Here is a 21,894-nt window from a genome sequence, read left to right as displayed (position 1 = left end):
TGTGCGTTTTAGATAAGAATTTTTTGTCCTCATATCATGCCGCAACGTACCCAAACTTCTAACTAGCGGCTAGCCCTTGCCGGTCTACAAATGTTCGCTCAGTCGAAATGTTGCGAGCGAGGTCGGAACAGTACGAACGGAGACCATAACGGACTTCTCATTTCAGCTGGGCTGGTTAAGTCTAAAGAGTTTTCTGAGTATTTTAAAAATAATTACATTAACAATCGGCATTGATGGGCATATTGGAATAGTGGTTTTTATGGAAATATGTTGCGCGTGGCTGGGGCTTCGCCCCAGTTAACTAAAAGGAAACAAACCCCACGACCAATTAAACTCGAAAACGTGGAACTCGAAACGTGGAATAGTGTTTATGTTTATGAACTGTACGCCACCCTAGCTCCATAAAAAAACACTATTCCACGTTTCGAGTTCCACGTTTTCGAGTTTAATTGGTCGTGGGGTTTGTTTCCTTTTAGTTAACTGGGGCGAAGCCCCAGCCACGCGCAACATATTTCCATAAAAACCACTATTCCAATATGCCCAGCTGAAATGAGAAGTCCGTTATGGTCTCCGTTCGTACTGTTCCGACCTCGCTCGCAACATTTCGACTGAGCGAACATTTGTAGACCGGCAGGGGCTAGCCGCTAGTAAACTTCTAAAGATAAATTAAATTCGTTTTTCGCACTCAATCAACTTGTGGGCAAAAGTTTAAAAATTAAATTTACTAGCCAGCCATTCCACGAAATTTCAAAATGATTGTAGTGACGCTATTAAGTCTCTTTCAAAACACACAATTCGGCTTATATTTAATGTATTTTGCGAAAAGAGTTTTTGAGAGAGAATAATCACTTAAATTGAAGTAATTTAAATTCTAAAATTTACATACTATGCCTTTTAGGCGATAACATAAAACACTGACGTAACACAACTGTTGAATATTTTTTAAAGAGTATATTTCTAATTTCTGGTAGTTTAGAAAATCGAAATCGGTAAGTAAATTGATTGGTAATATTACTGTTTTATCTTTATAACTTTTGGTGTCCCGTCCGTTATCGCAAACATAAAATGTTCTCATTTCTTACGTTGTTAAACAAAACCATTTTTTTTTTAATTTCCACTGTCTAATTTTAATATTGCTAAAGTCTTTAATAATTAAAACCTGTCGGGATAAATTTTGTAGAGCTATTTTCATACACAAGATTTTTTTGTCCCGTCCGTCATAAGTATGTATTTCTTTTTTCTGTTCGTATTTCAAATTTTAAGAATGTGGCTGTAAACAATTTGACTCAACTGTTCGTAAAAACTGAAAATAAAATCTAAAAATTTGTGCAAAGTGTCCCGTCCGTTAACATGGAATGGCTGTAGCTGTAGGTGGTAAAAAAATAAAAGACGTCAAGTAGGAGTCTTTGTTTTATTCCTTAATTTGTTCAAAACAACATTTTAAAACTGGTTTTTAAAGAACAGCGCGCTAAATGACAATATTTCATAGGTAGCGTTAGTTATAGGACAAAAATCTATACAGGTAAACTCAACATGATACAACAAACATAAAAATCCACATCCTCTGCAAAACATTTCAATTTTTGAATACATGTACTGATCGACTGAAACGTCCTGTATGAGGTTCGTCTAACGCCCACGTTTGATAACAAACAAACAAATACAAACGAACGATAAAAACGATGTGTTTTAGAATATTGTCCAGTGTGTCCACTTATATTTGCTTAAATGAATGGAGCACACCCTTGCTACACGAACCCCAAAAGTAAGGCCTATATCTAAGATAAAATGTACACATGTGTTCCAATTCCTATAAAGGCTATCTACTAAGACCGATCAGCGCTTTTTTTATTTGGACACAATGGGATTTGTAAAGCACAATTACTTATAATAATATTAATAACCATAAAGTGTGTGTATGTGTGGATCGATGGAGTGACAGTGTTGATGAAATATTACATACATTTACATACTCTAGAAGCACTTGCAGTCGGATTCTAACGATTACATGAAAGGATTTCGCACCAAACTTTCACACTTTTTTTTCGCACGACGAAGCCGCGAATTAAGACTTTATGAATATATTTACAACATTTGCAAAACGCTTTCGAAAATATCGAGAGGTACAAAATGGACGGACGAGCAACAGACGACACAACTAATATCCCTATTGGTTCAAATACTCCGATTTTGTTCAACAAGCATAATGTTTGCCAAAACGAGTGAGCGCAGCGCAGCAAATTATGCGAGTTAAACCACAGCAGACTTTTCATATCGTATCACGTACATAATTTTTGCGAATTCCGTCGTAAATTATAAATTTATTCGTGCAATTTTACTTAAAAAAAGCAGTAAACAAATCAATTAGCCAAGACCGTTAACTAGTTACGTAATAAATGACAACGTCACGTCAAAATTAGGCGTAAAATCTGACATTTGATAACAAAACAAGAAAAAAATAAATAATTAATTAATTATAACGAGGGGGGGGTCGTATAAGGTGAGTGTAATATTTTTACTGTATCTCAAACTAATAATCACACAGAAATCAGGGTGTACAATAAAATCCTCTGTTCTTTTTTCTATGTATGTAAATTTTTTTCAAAATTTTTCTACTCTCTTTGATAATTAAAATTAATTAATTAAAAAAATTCATATCAATAAATAAAAAAATTGGAAATAATTAATATAAAGTTTATCTAAACCAACGGTACCTAAATGACAACATTTAATCGCTTGTTCTCAAATAACACAAGAAATTACATTTGTTGCAGCAACTTAATAGTATTTAATTAATTAATTAATTAGAATTATGAGAAATTGTAAAAAGTTCAGAAAAAATTCAGAGATACAAAAAAATACAAAGTATTTAATACCGACCGCTAAATTCTGTACAATTACTAGTTTTCGAGATATTGTAAAAATATATACTTTTAACAGACTAACCCTGTATAAGGTGAGCCTGATATTTTTCCTATATCTCAAAAACTAATTATCACACAAACATCAGTGTGCGCAATTAAGTACTTTGTTTATTTTCTATGCATGTATTAGCTGTTTCAAAACTATAAAAACGCCAACGTCGCACTTTCTCTCAAAATTAGCTTATTCACGCACTTCAAGGAAATAATAGCCGATGAAATTTATAGTTGTAATGAGAGATCTAATCATTTATAACTATTTTACAATTTTATCACTCTTATTTAAAAAATAATTCGGGAAAATGAGACGTTGGCGTTTTTATAGTTTTGAAACAGCTAATATCTGTTTTTAATTTTTGTAATTAAAATTAATTATTTACGAATTAAATTAAATATAAGAAATAAATCAATTAATTGAAATTTTATTATTTTTATTTTGATTCTCAAACAAACGATACTTAAATGATGTTAAAAAAAATACGGAAAAAAATGATTTAATTTTTAAAATTTTTTGAATTAATTTTTAGTGCTTGGGTCATTTTTATCTTCTGTAAAAACAAAATTTAAACACCGCTTGTTCTTAAATGCCACAAGAAATAAAAACATTGCAGCTACTTGGTAATAATTAATTAATTAATTTTAATTATAAGGAATTTTAGAAAAATTCGGAAAAAATTCACGGATATAGAAAAAGATGCAAAGTATTTACTAGGAAACGCTGAATTCTGTGCGATTTTTCGTTTTTGAGATAACGGGTGCTTCACTTTGATATTCACCCCCTTAAGAATTTTTTTTCACAAACAAACAAAATATATTCTTAAATAAATTAACAAAATCTATTGGATAAAATTGTCAAAACGGTGACTGTCATTCTTGTTTCAAATGACACCCCTGTACATATTTTTTAAATAACCATTAAAAAAGCGTGATGTAAATTGGCATTTAGTTAATTTCAAGAAAAACTTTCTTTCATTTCATTAAACTGTTTAGTTAGTTACATAATTAGCTAGTTATTCGAATCAAAAAATAGTATTTTTGTTTATTTACTATTATTTGGTCAGAAAAAAATGCCTAACCGAGACACCCGATATAATGCAAACATACTTTTAGTAGACTAACCCTGTAGAACAGTCATTAGAAAAAAAAATGTAAGTTATCAATTGAAAACAAGTTAGAAATTTTACAGGAAATTTCGAAAAAATTTACAATTTTATCGTAATATTTTATAACGCAGTAATTAATTTTTTTTACAAATGTTAATTTTAAAAAAGTTGACAGTCACCACCTATCCAATAGTTTTTGTCATTTGATTCATTCCTTGTGTTATTTTTCCTGATACAAAGCGAAACATCGGATATAGTAAAAATATACTTTTAGTAGACTAACACTGTAGAACAGTCTTGGCCGAAAAAATTGTAAGTTGACGACTAAAAACAAATTAAAAATTTAGCACGATATCTCGAACAAATTTACAATTTTATCGTTATATTTTATGACACACTAATTATTTGTTTGTGTTTTTTCTTCAAATATTAATTTTGTCGATCTTTTGCTCCATCCAGCCACTGTCAACGCATATTCGGATTCGACCTCTGCAAATGCCTTATCAGAGAAAGTAAAACCTGTTGATGTCCCTAATCGCAATGTAACAACGAATAAGTGCCTGTTTGTAATAAACAGAAGCTATTTATAAAACGCTGCATTATCTTAAGGTCGAATCGCTAGGTAGGTAAGTAATAAGGAGGAGATGCAGACACTATGAAGTATGGTCTCAAACACTGTACCTATTTATATGTATTCAACATCTCATTAAATAAAGCTATTTTCGCAAAGCACCAAAAACACAGGTAACGTAAAAATAAACTACACTAAAAGTACATGGGCGACAATGGAACACCAAACTGCTAATATCCATACGACCACATAAACAAATTAACAACCAATCAACTAAAAATAATTCAATTCACAAACTGGTTATCGACCTGTCGGTTTAAAGAGAATTAACCAATGGAGCGCAAAAAACTAACACCCGAACACCAGCGACCCCAACCGAAATGTTCAAAAAATAATTCATCGGTATTTACATGGTAGGTAGGTGTACATTTGGTGTTTTCCTCCAATTAAATTATCACAATAAAAACGAACCAATGGAAGAGAATACAGAAAAGAACCAACACTTCACTAACACAAAAATAAATAGATTATTAACGTGAGGAGAATTCGACGACGACACTGAATGTGTTGTGTCCTGAATGCCGGATTTTTCCCGAATCTCTGGCTGAAACGAGAACAGTTTATTAGTCTCATTTTCATCATTTGATTCTTTTCTGCACGATTTTATTTAAAAATGTAAGTTTATTCAATTGACGAATTTTTTTTGATGACATAATAACAAGAGCAAACCCACACAACCTGTTTGCGTCTACAGAAAAAAATCACCAATGAAACACAATAATGATCACCCTTTCACCAAAGTATAATTCTAGTCGAGTTGTCCTGTTTAGAAAATGATGATGAAATCTGTTTATTTCGTGAAACTCGTCCAACACCTTTTATTACGTAAAAATTTCTATTAATATTATTGTAATTTCAAGTTGTGATAAATGAGAACGGTCGCATCACAGACAAATTTATTTGATTACTAATATTTTAAAATAAATACTAATTGTGCAAAGTGAGTCAAGGTCACAAGATGTACATACAAAAAGCATGGAACCCAGCGTTACAGAAAAAAATAACTATAAAGCACGATAAACGTGTTTGTGAGTTATTTTTTCAAACTCACAACGGCATCTCAAAATTATAATTGGCTAAATAATTGACTGACCTGACACTTGATGAAATATAAAATATAAATTAGTAAAGTATTCCAACTCAAAACACAACTTAGTTCCATACATTTTGTTATTTAAAAAATACAGGTTTAGAGCCGGTTTACAGAACATTTTAATTGCAATTAAATTTTAATCGCGATTAACTTGACATTTGTCAATGCATTTTATATGGCAACTTAATTCAAATTAGTTTAATTTGGAATTAAATCTTAATTTCGCTTTCTGTAAACCGGCTCTAAGTCTGTTAAAAGTATATTTTTACTTTACTTTAAAATATTTAAAGCACATTTTTCTACAATGCCTCATAATTATTGAATATTGATTATTAATTCACTGAAAAAGTTTTTTAAGGAACTAGCGACATCATTTCTTCCAAAATGTCATTAGAAATAATAAAAAACGACATTATACAATCTTATTAAAACTGGAAATATTTTGATTTGACAAAAATTCTGGAACAAGCCAATTTTATTTTTTCAAAGTAAAAAATTGTTTCTGAGTTATCAACTAGTGGTACAGTCACGATCAAAAAGAATGACACCCCTACCAATCGGACTTGATATAAAAGTCCGACTAAGATCTTTTGGGTCATATACTTCAATAAACAGGTTAGTTTACAAACTGTCCAGATAGTTTACACAATATTCAGCTAATTTATAAACTAGCCAAACGTACAGATTAACCGTATTATAACAAAAAGATTTGTGACTGCGGTGTTAGATGTGTCATTATTTTTTATCGCAACTGTACATTTTTTCTTAAATACACTTGAAAAAAATTAAACCGGAAGTTTCAAGTTTCAGGCACTTAAAAAATGTATTTTTGATGAAGAATTTTTTTGTTTGTATTTTTTTGTTGGTATTAAAATTTACATTTTTTACTTTTTGAGTAATTTATTTTTTAAAACTTTTCTGTATAAAACTTTTCTGTATAATTACACAGACTGAACCAAAAGTAACGAACAAAAGTTACTTCTTTAATAGTCATTTTTCAAAAAAAAAAAATTCAAACAGGTCGCTTTTTGTTTCTTAAATGTTACATTTTGACTTCAGTGACATTTATGATGTCATTCGTTTTTCAGTAATGACGTCATTTTAATTTTTGTAAATGGCAACCAACGTTTTTATTCACTGTTTTAGATAGTATACCATTATCTTTATGATAATAACAAAAAAATTAAAAATAAATAAAAGAATAAACTTAACAAAATAAAATAATATTGACAATTAAACATAATGGGCTCTTTATTTTTTTATTCTTGACTTATTTTATAAGCGGCAATTGTTTTTTGTATTTTTTTTTGTATAATTAGCACGAAAACACTTAAAATGACACCTAAACACAAAAATAAACAAAAAACAATTACCCCTTATAAAATAAAGCAAGACAGAAAAGATGAAGCTTTGTGTAATAATCTCAACAACTTTTTAAATTTTATTTTTTAGTTTTTTTTGTTTTTTTTTAATTTTTTTAATACTTATTAGAAAGACAAAAATGTGGACTATCTAAAACCTAAAAATATCAATTGTGATTTAAAAGAATAAAATCAACATACTCGAGGATTTTTTGAAATATGACACATAACAAAAATATGATTTTTGTGCGTTACTTTTGAGTCGGTATAAAAAAAAATAACAAAATTTTATAATAATAGGTAAAAATTAAGAGCTGTCTTACTGATAACTGTTTATAAAAATTGTTAATCACTTGTAAAGTATTAATTAAAGTAAATATTATCGTAATGTGACAAAGATTACGTATGTCTGCAAAATTTCAGTTAACTGGGTCATCAGATAGGTAATCAAAGTTTTTAAAAAAATTCATTTCCAGTTTTTTCAGCGAATTAATTTTAAAAAATCTGAAACAATTTATGCAAATATACTTTTACAAGACTCATTCTGTACATTTCAGCGTCAGTAAATTTTTTATCTTGCACCTTTATATCATTTTATGGTCCTCTTTAAATAGCTCCATTAAAAACAACGTGTATGCACTCAGGATGCAATAAATTCCAATGTGACAACAAAAAAACATATCACGCGTTTAATTAAATTTCGGCTTAAAGTGGTCCGTGATTATGAAATCAAGTTGGCAATATTGAATAGTGTTTTTAATGTTTTTATTTGGCACTTATTATTCAAAGTTGCCAATTCAATTTCACAAGAAACTTTGTCGATTCATCATCACAAAAAACAAAACAACCCCAGCATTATTGGCCTTGGACTCTTATTTTCACATGCTGCAATTATTTTTTGAACATCCTTGAAATAACTCTTTCCAATAAAGATGAAACTCGTTATATACATATAAAGGATATTTGTGTGTTGTTACTAAACTGTCTTTTTTCTTCTTTAAATAAATGAACAAAACTTGTTTCAACTATGTATATTGCATATTTGTATGAATACATGATAATAATAACCATTATTAGTAACAATAAATGTATAGTAACTACATAGTAGTGACTAGGAGACATGTTTGGGTGCTTTATGAATTTAAAAATAAAAACTGTTTTGTCAAATTACTAACAATGATTGAATCAGAGTACTATGGAAGTGTGACAGGCAATTGTCGCTAAAGGTCTTGATCTTACAATTAAAAAGGTAGGTTTGTACCATAATGCGAATTCACAGCTTAGATTGGACACTCTGCACCCACGTTTAATTAATAGTAAGAGAAAGAGAAATAAACTGCCCACTATTTAATGTAAATAGTGCAACCTAGCCCGGCTATTATACAATATTTACAATTAAAAATAAAAATAACCACTAATCATAAAAATCTCCATCACGTAATACTTGCATAGGATTCGAAAAGAAAGTAGTAATACAGGGTGAGTCTTATACACATAAACGTAGGCCAAATAATAACGAATGGTGAACAAAATTCATTCCAGTAAAAGTTTTCTAGTGTCCTACATATTGCGTAATAAAAGCAAAATTAAGCTTTTAAATTTGACATTCGGTAGTGTTACGTAAAAATAAGTTATGATCTCGGTTATAAGGTTATAATCAAAAATAAGTTACATGTAAAACAAGAAAAAAGAAATAATTTTTCTTCACGGTGACAAACCGGTAAAGAAATAATTTTTCTTCACGGTGACAAACCGGTAAAGAAAAAAAAAAGAAAAATATTTTCGGAGATTAATTGGCAAATTAAAGAAGTACATGCGTAGCTTAGTCAAGATTATGGATTACTATAGATTAGGATACGAAACAACGTACAAATAAAACGGCCCCATTCTCAATAGTTCCATTAATGTCGCTAGAGGGCGCAGTTTTCTGTTTTCAAAGCAACGAATTTTAAAAAAATGGCTGTATTTTAATAACGGTTAGCACAAGGCTAACAAAAAATACAGACATGTAGAGAATTAAATTCTCAATGGTAAGACATAACATGAATGCAAAAATTATATCGTCAACTATATTTAAAAAAAGTTCCAACTTCCACCAATTTGCACTCAAACGAGTCAATACGATTACACATCCGAAAAAACTTTTTGGAGGAAAGTTGTAGAGAATTAAATTTCTTAGTAAAATAGTCATCATATTGCATTTTTTGTTAAAGCACAAAGCTGTTCCTTTTACAGAACATTACAATCTATGTACTCCACTATTGAACATAAAAAAAGTAAAGGTAAAGAAGAACTAAACTAGTAGTGGAACTTAAATACATATTAAATTAAAAACGGAAATAAAAACTTGCTTATTGTAAGTGAATAAACTAAATTTGAAAGATTACACTCCACAGAAAGGTCAAAAAAACCATTTAAATTTGAGTGTTTTGGAAAATGTAAATCAAAGCTAAAATTTCATGAAAGAAAAATAATGTTTTTAAAATAATTAAAAGTTGAAGATGATGAAATAAAGTGAACGTAAAAGCGAAACAGTCATTGAAAGTTTTTCTTCATGTACATTTTTACTGTATTTCAAAAATTAACAACCATACAATAATCAACATTTGTTATTAAATTACTTTATGTTTTTCTCTATGTACATGTGAATTTTTCCGAATTATTTCTACAATTCCTTACAATTAAAATTAAGAAATTAATACAATGACAGGTTTACAGAAGGCGAATTAAAATATAATTCAGGTTTAAACTAATTCAAAAAAGTTGCCATTTAAATGTAAACGCCAATCAAAATTTCGTAAAATGTTCAGTAAAAAAAGTCTAAGAAACGTTTTAATCGCAATTAAAATTTAATTAGCGATTAACTTGACGTTTCTAAATGCAAAATAAATGACAACTTAATTTGAATTAGTTTAATCAGTTAATCACGCATTTAATTGCAGATTAACTTAATGACGCTTCTATAAACCGACCCTTATAAATCCATTATAATTATTATTAAATATTAGATGTTATTTTGTAAAAAAAATCATTAAAAAATTGTCGGTGACCCCAAAAAAAGTACTAAAATTAAAGTTTATTCACTTTGAAGCGCACATAATCCTAATAAAATTTTAAATTTATTCGCGATGAAATTGAATTTTGTAAAGTAAATTGCCGTTAAATTTAACAGAACACTAAGAATTAATTAATTAATAACTAATATGAATTAAGTTGCGATTCACTTTACTTGGAATGGGTTAAATAAATCGTGAATTAAAATTTTGTTACAATTTAAATGTAAGGTAATTAGAGGCTTTTTTGAGACTACGTAATTCTTGCTGGCAGAAATCATAATTCAAGCATCGTTGATTTCGGAATGTCAGTACAAATATTAAAAAAATATTTTTTTCATTGACTCTATATTCAACCACAAAGTGGTCATCCTCAGGTGAAAATATAAACTATATTCATTATTTAGTTGTGATTTGTATAAGCAACTGTAGGCAATTTTTGAAAAAATTCACATGCATAGTAAAAACATTCAAGTATTTAATAGCAAATGCTCGTTTTCGAGATACGGTAAAATAAACTTTAAAAATAAAAATCAAAAGTTTTAATTTCAAATTAAGTGTTACTTTTATTAGGCACGGAAAAAATAAAATCGATTAATGTTTACTTTTGGATTGTTTCGTGTAAATTTCTTTCTTGAAATCAGTATTTAGATATTGCACATTTATACTTTTAGATGTAGCGTGGAGGAAGAAACGTGTGGAGAGAAAGTGACAACCTACAAACATTCTGTATTTCCCGCCTAAAGGCAGAAACATTCTATAACGTCAGAATATTTAAGTTCTTTTTACTTTAAACATTAAACAGTTTTTGTTTTAATACATTATGGTAGTTTTAAGTAATGACACGTAATAGTGTTAATTGTTAGTACTATTAACGGTTGGTGTTTTTTGACAATGAGGAGCTGCAAACTTTGCAAATGCCCCCAAAATTAAATAATGAATTACACCACTGGTTTAAAATTTCAAGTGAGAAAGAAAGTTAGCGCGCGCAGTTTGAACGAGTTATAAAAGGTGTTTGTGCAAGGACCGCAGTTTCTCGCTTATGCTCCCTCCACAAGTTTATCCTTCCACAAGTTTCTCCCTCCATGGGTACAATGTAATATACGGCTTTTTATTTTGGCTTTTTGTGGAAGTAATGTAAAACAATACTTGACAATATTAAATAATTTTTGGCAATATATGGCATTACTTCACTGTAGTACATGCAATACTTGCACAAGAAATTGATTAAGTGCACATGAGCGTCTTACTGCAATTGTTCAACATTACGTTCACTTATTGGCAAATAGCATTTATGTAGAAATAACTTCTTGAATTATTTTGTTTTTTTATATTTACCAATTAATTATTATTTTTACCTTTAAACCCACGATTTTTCTTGTACCTTTAATCGTTTATGGAGCGAAGCGCTAATTTTAAATATTTTTTTATCATGTTTCACGTGAAAATTTTAGTTTTAGTCGCAGTATATTGAGAATGCAAAGCTCAACACTTCTGTATTTTTTCCAAGTAATTAGTAAATTGGTTAAATTTAACTTAACGCTCGAAGCACCCTCATTTTCATTGCTCGGTACTACATAACATGCGACCGAAAATGTACTAAATTAGAGCAAGCCTTGAAAGTGAAGTGTAACTTTAGCCACATCTTATGCTGTGTAAAACCAGCATAAGACAACATAAGTGTGGTCATAAATAAACGGCTAAAATGTGGCTAAAGCTCTGCAAGCACAATTTTCTCTAACACAGTACATTTTCAATCTTATGTTATTAAATTACTAAAAAAACTTTCACTGGAATTATTTTTATTTGGCAAAAACTACCATACCCAAGTGAATGCGTATAAATGACTCACCCTGTACAATTAGGTGCAGAATCACCAATCTTACAAAAACCCTCGGCTGGAAGTCCGTCAATAGCCTGAGGAAATGGCAAGGCTACTTACACATAAAAAAATTCAAAACTCCGCAAATTCCTTGGCGCACTTCTCCGTCGAAGAGATACGCAACGCCTCCTCCTCGTAATCGTCGAAATTACTCGTATCTCCAGGTCCCTTGCACCTGGGTATGAAAGGTGCTTCAATCTTCTTTTGAAAAATCGCGATCCAATCAGTGGACGCAAACCACTTGTGACCTTTGATGTCGTTAACGCCGGCTTTCAAATTACCGTAACGTTTTGTCAAATCCACCTGGAGTAGGTTACGGAGGAGATCCTTCAGGTCGGAACCGAAATGTGAGGGAAAACGCACTTTCCCCGAAACGATTTTCTCGTAGATTTGAATGGGTTGGTCGGCGAAAAATGGAGGATATCCAGCCGCCATTTCATAGACTAGGACACCTAGTGCCCACCAGTCCACCGCCTTGTTGTAACCCTTGCTGAGGATGATCTCCGGTGCGAGATATTCGGGGGTACCACATAAGGTCCAGGTGCGACCTTTGACGCGTTTAGCGAACCCGAAATCGGTGACCTTGAGGTATCTGCAAATTTTAGCGTTATGTTGAATGCTGTGACTGGACATTTATAAATGAAGGACTTAGTGAATGAAAAAGCTATGTATTTTTTTACAAATTTAAACAATTCTAATAACATTTAATTAAAATATGCCTAACACATTCGTATTTTCTGTAAAATTTCAAATTAGTTGTTACTAGGGAGGCTATGTACAACATATTATAAAATTAAGTAGTGGATGAAGGGAGTATGTTCAATTTATTTAGCATCGCATGTTAAAAAAAAGTACTGTTCAGTAGTTGACTTACGGACATACCTGCATGATATATAAAAAAATTGACCTTTTGTATATCGGGTGTGTCAAAAATCGCGGTTAGGCTCTTAAGGCTAAAGAGGAACATGTTTTAGTGTGTTTCTAAGCCGCAAGATGGCGCGGAATTTATTTTTCTATTACCTTTTTAACCATTCACTTATTTCATAAACTAAAAAAAGTTTTGGACATATGATCTTCATTAAATTTGAGGCAACGTAACACTTTTTATTTTTTTTGAATTATTTAAAAAAAATAAAAAATTATAACAAAAATTTTTAAAAACGAATCTCCATTTTTCGCTGATCACAAATATATATTTGTTTTAAAAATTCGATAACAGAAAAGGTATCAAAAGGCAAATTTTGTAAAATCTTTTGTTCCGTTATGGTCGGGCAGTGAGGAAGGCATTTCTTGGAAGCAGCTGTGTACGTATTAACCACCAGGAAGATATTTTTAGATGTATAGAAAAAACACAACTTTAAGCAACTAACAAAAAAAATTGTGGGTTTGCTATTTAGGCAGTGAAGCATTTGCCTGTATTTTACGTTTTTACGTTTTTTAACAAGCTTTACAAAAAAAGTCCTACATACAATTTTGTATATTTGATGAAAATCAGGGATTCAAAAGGCTGGTTTAACCCCGATATCTAGAAGTCATTTAGTAATGATTGGTTTTGTCTCTTTTATAATTTTTTTACGTAACTAATACTAGTATTATAAAGCTACTTTTTTCTGTATCGCAAAAACTTATAATAATCTCATGTAGAAATGTGCGTTTGCAAAAAATTATTTATTATTTTCTTTATGCATGTGAATTTTTTCGGATTTTTTTTTACAATTTCATACAATAAAGTTATCATTGAATTAAAAAAACATATTAGTACTAGTGTTAATAAAATTAAAATATGAAAACATTACATAACAAACGATACGTAAAAATATTTAGTACAAAAAATTTTGAAAGAAATTTACATACGAGTACCTACATTGAGAAGAAAATTGAACATTTAAAAGTAAACACTAAATTCTAGTGATTATTACGAGTAGTTTTTATTTGTTTGCCGACTTGTCCGATCAGTTTAAGTTTTTTCTTAGAATGGAAAGTAGGTATACTTGGGCTTCGCTTACATATTCTGAGAAAATCTTAGGTAATTCAAAGAATTTAATTCCAGAAAAATTCTGGAATTCAAAGTTATTTGACATTATTTGCTTCTTGCTGGGCTTTCTCAATCTCCATCATCAGAAATCCTCATGACATCATGACAAAATAGTTTTCTACCAAAAATAAATTAAAATTTAACCTATTGTTTTCCACAGTGAAAAACAGATTTTGTCGTATTCCAAACTTTTGATAATTTATCCATTTTTGACCAAAAAACATATAAAAATTACTGACAAATAAACACTACAACAAAAAAAACACTAATGTTTAATGCGGTACAAAATTCAGTTCAAAAAATTAATAGGATAATTCTGTATATGAATAATACAAGAATACAGAAACATCGTGTTTCACACCTTCCTGTCTTTAGTTGATCGAGGTTTATTTTGCCCTCTTTTTCTCTTACCCGGCACTTGACTGTTGGAGATTCTCGGCGTCAAATTTTGTCAAAGTAAAATGAATATTCGCGTTTCGTTCAAAACTACTAAAAAATTTTATTTGTTTCTTGGACGCATTCTGTTCGTATCATCACAGTGCAACTTTCCCGTACACATTTTTCAAAATATTATGAATATTAGTTTAAAATTTTAATAAAATAATATCTTTTTTTTTTTTCAAAAAAAGTGACGTTTCAAATTCTAATTATTTAAAAGACTCAATTCCATTTTTAGATTTAAAATTGGATTACAAATATTGCTAAAAGTAGAAAAATGAATTTCATTACTACTTGTCTTTGTCGCACACTTGGTTTAACTGTCGTCCCCTTTAGCCTTAAGAGCAGCTAGATAGAGCTATACAGAACAGAATTTTTGATAAAAAAATCACAAAACCTTACATTTGGCTGAAATGAAAAACAAAAAATGGCAACGCCGTACAAGTACACGAATTTTTATACGTTTAGAAAAATATTAACCAAAAGTATTACATGGTAACATTACCAAGTGTTGCCAAATGTTGCTGCACTGGTGTTTTCAACTCATTTTAAAAACCAAAAAAAAAATATTTTCCTACAATTCTTTTTGAAAAATTAGATAATAAATCAAGTAAACATGAAAATAAATCATTACAAACAATGTTAAGAAATCTGCTTTTCCTAAAATTCCACATTAAAGTATGCATTATTTGCAACTTTTACGAGCTGCTGCATTTTAAATAAGAAGCAATGATTTTTTAAATATTTTTTGGCGGTCCCTAAGGCCACTAGGATCCACTCTCAAGAGCTTATCCGCGACTTTTAACACATTCGATTTTTTTTTAATTCCAAAAAGTATCATGCTCTAAATTTATGGATAAAACAGTGACGTACATTTAACTTAATTATCAAATAAATATTTAAATAGTATGTTTAAAGTTATGTTTTTCAAATGCTACACCCTATATTTTTTGCATTTTTGGATGTCGCTTTTCACACTGATATTTTTAAGCTAATTTGTTCTTAGTCGATTTTGAGTAGTTTTTTAAATAGTTTGATTTTTTTGACAAAAACACGTTTTATTTAAAAATTTATTAGACAAAACCGAAAAAACGTAGAAAAATGGACTTCCACCACCAAAATTCGTTGACAGAACTAGCAATTCATGGCCGACTGGTCAACACAGTTGAATGGTGTAGGTTGTTTTTATCCACAAAATTCTTATTTTCTTGTTCAAATCGTTCACGATTTATGCCGAAAGTGACTATATCATGTTTGTGCTTCTTCATCCGAACTCAGCTGCGCCTCGATCATCTAAATGCACGAGCGTGATATCGATCAATTTCGACACTCGTTATATACGATTTCGGTAGCAAAAACTTCAAACTTGTGATATGCCCATTCATAATTTTTTTTTAAATTGTTGTGAAGCAACTTTACCGCAATTTGATTTTGCGGCATCTCACACTTGTCTTCACTCAATATTTTAAAATTTTGATAAAACATTAATAATCATTTGACAACGTAATAAAAATTTCATGGCAAATTGATTAATAATTTTTTTTAATTATGTATTTGTAAAGTTCTTGTGTAAGTTCTTGTAATCAAATAAAAAATTATGTATGATATACGGACAAAAAACATATTTCAGACTCTGTACTGTTGCTGGACTCGGCGTTGCCTCGTCTAGCAATTTCCAGTAAATCGACTAAAATATTTCGTTTTTCGTCTTTATAACAAAAAATACTATTTATTTATTAAATTTAAATATTTAAAACTTTATGTTTTTCGATAGACAATTTAATGATCTTTAAGATTTAAAAACAAAAAATGAGGTGTTCCATTTAATTTTAATAAGCTTCTTAATTTTTGTACGTTCCTAGTCGCAGTACGCTAAACACCTGGTATATTTAATTTTGGAAAATTGGTAAAATTCTTACTTTTATAGGATTCTTCTTAGTTTTTGTGTAATTTTTTTGGAAAAAAATCAAATTATTTCAAATGCTAAACAAAATCGATCAATACAAAGTTTAGATCAAAATCATCAGTCCAAAAATGCAATAATATTTAGAGTGTTCCATTTGAAGAAAAAAACTTCTTAATATTGGGACATCCTGCACACAGCGTGTTAGGAAATGGTTTAGTAAACTGAGAATAGAGAGAAAAAGGCAAAATGAATGGATTAAGTTAAATTTTTGTATATCGAAAATTCATAGTTTTCCCAAAAAATCGTTCTGAACTTAAAAGTCCCAAATTTTGAAAACTGCTGAACTAGAATAAGAAGTTGGCGTATTTTAATTACTATTGACAAAATAGCAGACAAATAACCACTCCGTAATTCTTGTTTATCAATTTGTTGTTATTAAATTTTACAAAAAAAAACAAAAAAAAATTGTGCCCGAACCGGGATTCGAACCTCTCACAAACATGGACATATAAGCCACTCTATTTAAAAATTCTCAAAACATCCATGATTCTGCCACTATGTCCATTAAAACAATGAACTGCTAATAAACTGCCATAAACCACACTGTAGCTCTCAACAGCTGAGTTAATAAAAATTTTTGAAGAAAGTATGCATATTTTTTGAAAAAATTAAATAACAGCCATTTGAAGAAAAATGTAACCTGACCCTGAAATCTCAAAATGATTTTAGTGATGTTAAGTTTCTTTCAAAATACACGATTCGGTTATATTTAATTTATTTTGCGACAAAACAGTGCTTGAGGGAGAATAATCATTTAAATTAAAGTAATTCATTGGATTCTAAAATTTACATATTATTATTATTATTTACATTTTAGGACATAAAATAAGTGACGTACCACAATTGTTGAATATTTTTTGAAGAATATTTTTATAGTTTCTGGTAGTTTAAAAAATTAAAATCAATAAGTAAATTGATTAATAATATTACTTTTTTATCTTTAAAACTTTTGCTGTCCCTTGTTATTTCTTACGTTGTTAAACAAAACCAAGAATTTTTAATTTCCTCTGTCTAATTTTAATATTGTTAGTCTTTAATGATTAAAACCTGTCTGAGTAAATTTTTTAGAGCTATTTTTACACACAAGATTTTGTTGTCCCGTCCGTCATGTGTAAACAAAAAGTAAATTAATGACAAGTCGTTGCACATTGCCTTATTCTTCGGTTTCGTGGTTTTAAAAATCTCAAAAGTTTCACCTTCCACATTAAAAATAGTTGTCGGAATTAGTGCCTTTTAAATTAACAGAATCTTATAACTATTATTCAATGATAAAAATGTGAGGTCTTGTGTCCCGTCCATCATCAATTTGTATTACTTTTTCTGTTTGTATTTTAAATTTTAAAAAGGTGGCCCTAATTGTAGGTTGCAAACAATTTGACTGGTACTAAGTTCCCATCAAGAAAAATTTACTTCTACTGATACTGTCCGTAAAAACTAAAAATAAAATCTAAAAATTTGTGCAAAATGTCTCGTCCGTAAAAATGGAAGGGCTGATAAGTGGTTTTTAACTAGTTTGATCATCACATAGCAATATTTTGCTGACCCATTCCTAACACCCTATATACAGGGTGTCTCACCTAAGACTTTCGAGCCTGATATCTTAGATGTTTATCAACGGATTTTTATGAAATTTAAAACGCAGATATTTTAGAAGGTACAGATTAAAATCCAATTAATACAACAACTCAAGTCTTAAAAACGTAATTTTTACATGTTTTTTTTAAATTGTAAGTCTCTCAAGACTTATATTAAAAAATGAATCGTCAATAAACAATTCTGTAAGAAAAAACTCGTTCGTGAAAGACGTCTGTTTTGCAAGAAAAATGAGAAACAAACTGTTAAACATGGATACATATGCAAAAGCTTATGTCCTTATGAAACCGATGAGCACTACCACTGAATTTTGGTCAATCCTACTCACACAAACGTAAGTGTTACACAACCGACATTTTACAATTATCTCTCACCCATACAAAGTTAAAAAACAATATTTTTGACTGACTTTTGGTACTGGATGCTTTAATCCTTTCAAAAAAGACTAAAAAACTGAACAACAACTGAAAAATTCTAGACACTTGAACGTTCAGGACTTTGGAAATGTTTATCGTACACTGCTGATTGGATTCTCTTCAAAAGTTTGAATTACAGCCCCAAGTATTTCTTCATTTACAGTGACGTGTTTTGTTCTCACTCGATTTAGTTCAGGTACGCTTCCTGTGTCTTCAAATTGTTGACGATTCTTTGAACTTTAAATTTCATAAATAACATTTCACAAAAAGTCCAAAGACACTTTCCATAGGCGAATATTGTTTCCTTTTACAACAACACAGAAATTTCTGCCAGTGTTGTTTGTTTTTAAAGTAATTTCACCAAATTAAAACAATTTTACTTTTTTGACAGCACACACACTTTTGATACAGTGGGACACAAAATGCCGCATGATTATTCAAATATTTTGAAAATTTGGATTTAGTTTTTAACAACAAAATCAATTTTTTTTTCTTGGATCAACCGAGCGATTTGGTTAATTTTTTGTGGAGCCATCTATTTTTCGGGGTTTAATAATCCAATACTAATTCAGCTTAATTTTAAATAAAAGAAATGTGTTTTAAAATTACATTTCTTAACTTATGTCATTTTTTGCCCCTAATGGAAAAAACACCTCCTAAAATATGTGCATTCTAAATTTCATAAAAATCTGTTGACAAATAACTGATATATTAAGCTCGAAAGTCTTAGCTGAGACACTCTGTATATATCTAAGGAAAAAGTCAATAATACAAGTTATGGACTATTTTCGGCTCGTTGGAACAGCCTGAATGTGAAGAATGAAGAAAATACCAAATCCAATATTGTTAGAGGCTCTGAACCCGTCAGGTCCACACCATACATTTATTAACTAACACATAACTATTTTATTTATTTACTTAGAATTTTGGTATTGCCAGTACCTTCTTAACTTTATATTAAATTCAACTTAACTTTATATTTTATAGAAGCGTCATTAAGTTAATCTGCAATTAAATGCATCACGTGACCAAATTGAACAAATTTGATTGGTCTATTCGCGTTGTTAACTTTTAAAAACGAATTAAATTAAAGCTTTCTATAAACCGGCCCAAAGTAGTTTTCTGAAATATAGTTTTTTTTTATATAATCACTTGTCAGTGTCAAAATTCTGATAAAGACCAGACTATTTCATCCTAAAAGTTCATGTCCACCCACTTTTGAAACTGGCTGTATTCTGTATTTGACATTTTGAACACCAGATTTGGCATTTTTGAAAATTAGATGTTAGTGTTAATCGTTAATTCGTTAGTCTAAAAGTGGTCTAAAATAACTAAATGTGTTGTTGTACGCGTTTTAAATTGGAGACAATTTGAAAAATTTGGAAATTGAATGTGCCAGGTAAAAAATTACACCAACCTTAATTCAAAAAAATTACTCTATTTATGATAATGCCAACCTGACGGTTCTTAGATAGTTGATTATAAACAAAAACGACGATATGATTGTACATGCGATCATTTCAATTTATAGTTAGATTAGGCGGTTTTTATCTTTGTAATTAATAAATTAGTGCAACATGAAAGAAAAAATGTATTCCAATTGAATATTACTATTCGAAATTTTATTATTTGACTTTCAGCTTGATTAATTATGATAATCAGCGTTTTCAAAGCCTACTCTAATCATAAATTCAATGAGATCGAAAATAAACTGAATTAGAGCAGGTCATGCTGCGGAATTTTAGCCAAATGTCAAAAAATGAGAGACTATGATTTTTCAAAAACTGATTCCTTGCTTCATCTAAATTATACCAAAATGGTGTTTAAAAGCCTACATCGTAGAATGCTATTTTAATAACAAGTGAAAAAAAAGAGACTGACAGAAATCTTCAATTGGCAGAATTTCGGTTATTTGCTAACATAAAAACAGTATTTCTGGACATCTTCTTAATCTTATCTACTGTCTTTTGCAACACGATGTTTTGAAAAGAAGTGTGGCTAAAAATGCACTTCCCTTGGCTTGCTTTAATTCAGTAAATTTTCGATCTCATGGCATAAGAAACAATTTCAGAACACCAAAGGGCCTAAAGAGCTTGACCTTCCCCACATGTAGACTTGTGTTAGAATTTTTTCACTCGTCAAATAAAGCGTCCGATTTCCACTCAAAATAAATAACTATCATTTGTTTATTTACCCCTGCGAGTCGATGAGAAGATTCTCCGGTTTCAGATCCCTGTAGATCAGATCTAGATAGTGCAAGTATTCGAAAGCGAGCACAATTTGGGCAGCATAAAACCTCGAATGTGGCTCAGAGAAGCGTCCGACTTTCCTCAAATGCGAAAACATCTCTCCTCCAGGCACATACTCCAACACCATGTACAAGTTCGAATTGTCTTTGAAGTGAAACCGCAGACTGACTAGGAACGGGAAACTGATCGCCTGCAGGATGCGCTTCTCGTTGAGGGTGTGCTCCACCTGCTTCAACTTGACCACCTTTTGCTTATCGAGGATTTTCATCGCATAGTACTCTTTCGTGGGTTTGTGTTGGACGATCATTACACGTCCGAATGAACCCGTACCTAGGGTTTTAATGCGCTCGAAGTCGTCCAAACAGGCGGTGTTTGTCGGATTCTTCTTCCACTTCTCCTCGAAGTCCTCCTTGGCCTGGTCGAGGAACTCCTTCACGCTTTCGGCGGAGTCGACCTTTTTGTTCGCCGTTGCGGCATTGTTGCCCATGGTTTGGACTTGGACACCTTCCAGGGCTTCGATTGATTTCTAACACCGCCTGAAGCACCAAGGATGAGCTCGGAGCGGATGTCGCGTTTGGTTTGTGTCAACACAACGATCCGTACACACGCATTATTGAGTTTATCTCGCACGATTGAGGCACAGACACTGATTAAAACGGGCAACACAAATTCAAAATACACGCCGAAAAACCAACGAGCTAACGATAAAATGGCTACCAAGTGCCCAGATTTTCACTTCATTTGGGGATTGAAGCGAAGACACTCGCTCGCAAGTCAATTACACGGTTTAATGGGGAGATAAGAGAGGACGCCACCGAACGGATGGTAATGCTTGGGGAAAGCGGACAACAAGCGAAATACAAGCAATGCGCGAGATTTAAATCAAGTTTAAACATTTTTATTTTAATCATCGTAAAACAGGTTAGGTAACACTTGTCAGTGTCAATGAACTGTCAAATGTGACACGACTGTGACAGTGCCTACTTGAAAAATAATTCGTAACAATACATTATTAATTTTATTCATAAATTAATACTATTACGACGAATTCTAAACGTAATATGTGCAAAATTCATCAACATTCATTACTAATCACATAGGTACTCAATATTCAAAACTCTTAATTAATTTTTTTTAATTTTTTAAATATTAG

At 30.6% G+C, this 21,894-nt stretch overlaps 1 protein-coding gene across 2 annotated transcripts; it reads right to left on the bottom strand.

Annotated features, from left to right (window-relative positions):
- Positions 1-1,397: 1,397 nt before the first annotated feature.
- On the bottom strand, positions 1,398-21,557 carry LOC656552 (cAMP-dependent protein kinase 1). Of its 2 annotated transcripts, XM_008201387.3 has the most exons (3): positions 20,687-21,557; positions 12,105-12,636; positions 1,398-5,199 (listed from the first exon to the last, which is right to left on the bottom strand). In XM_008201387.3, the coding sequence occupies exons 1-2, from the start codon at positions 21,226-21,228 to the stop codon at positions 12,117-12,119; spliced, it is 1,062 nt and encodes a 353-aa protein (XP_008199609.1). In that variant the 5' UTR covers positions 21,229-21,557; the 3' UTR covers positions 1,398-5,199; positions 12,105-12,116. The 2 variants fall into 2 exon arrangements, with proteins under 2 accessions (XP_008199609.1, XP_064212525.1); XM_064356455.1 differs by having other exon boundaries at positions 1,398-12,636.
- Between the last annotated feature and the right edge of the window lie 337 nt (positions 21,558-21,894).

Source organism: Tribolium castaneum, chromosome 4 (assembly GCF_031307605.1).
Source record: "Tribolium castaneum strain GA2 chromosome 4, icTriCast1.1, whole genome shotgun sequence".
Lineage (NCBI taxonomy): Eukaryota > Metazoa > Arthropoda > Insecta > Coleoptera > Tenebrionidae > Tribolium > Tribolium castaneum.
The sequence above is the reverse complement of the archived record's forward strand: the minus strand, read 5'-3'. Positions and strand labels throughout refer to the sequence as shown.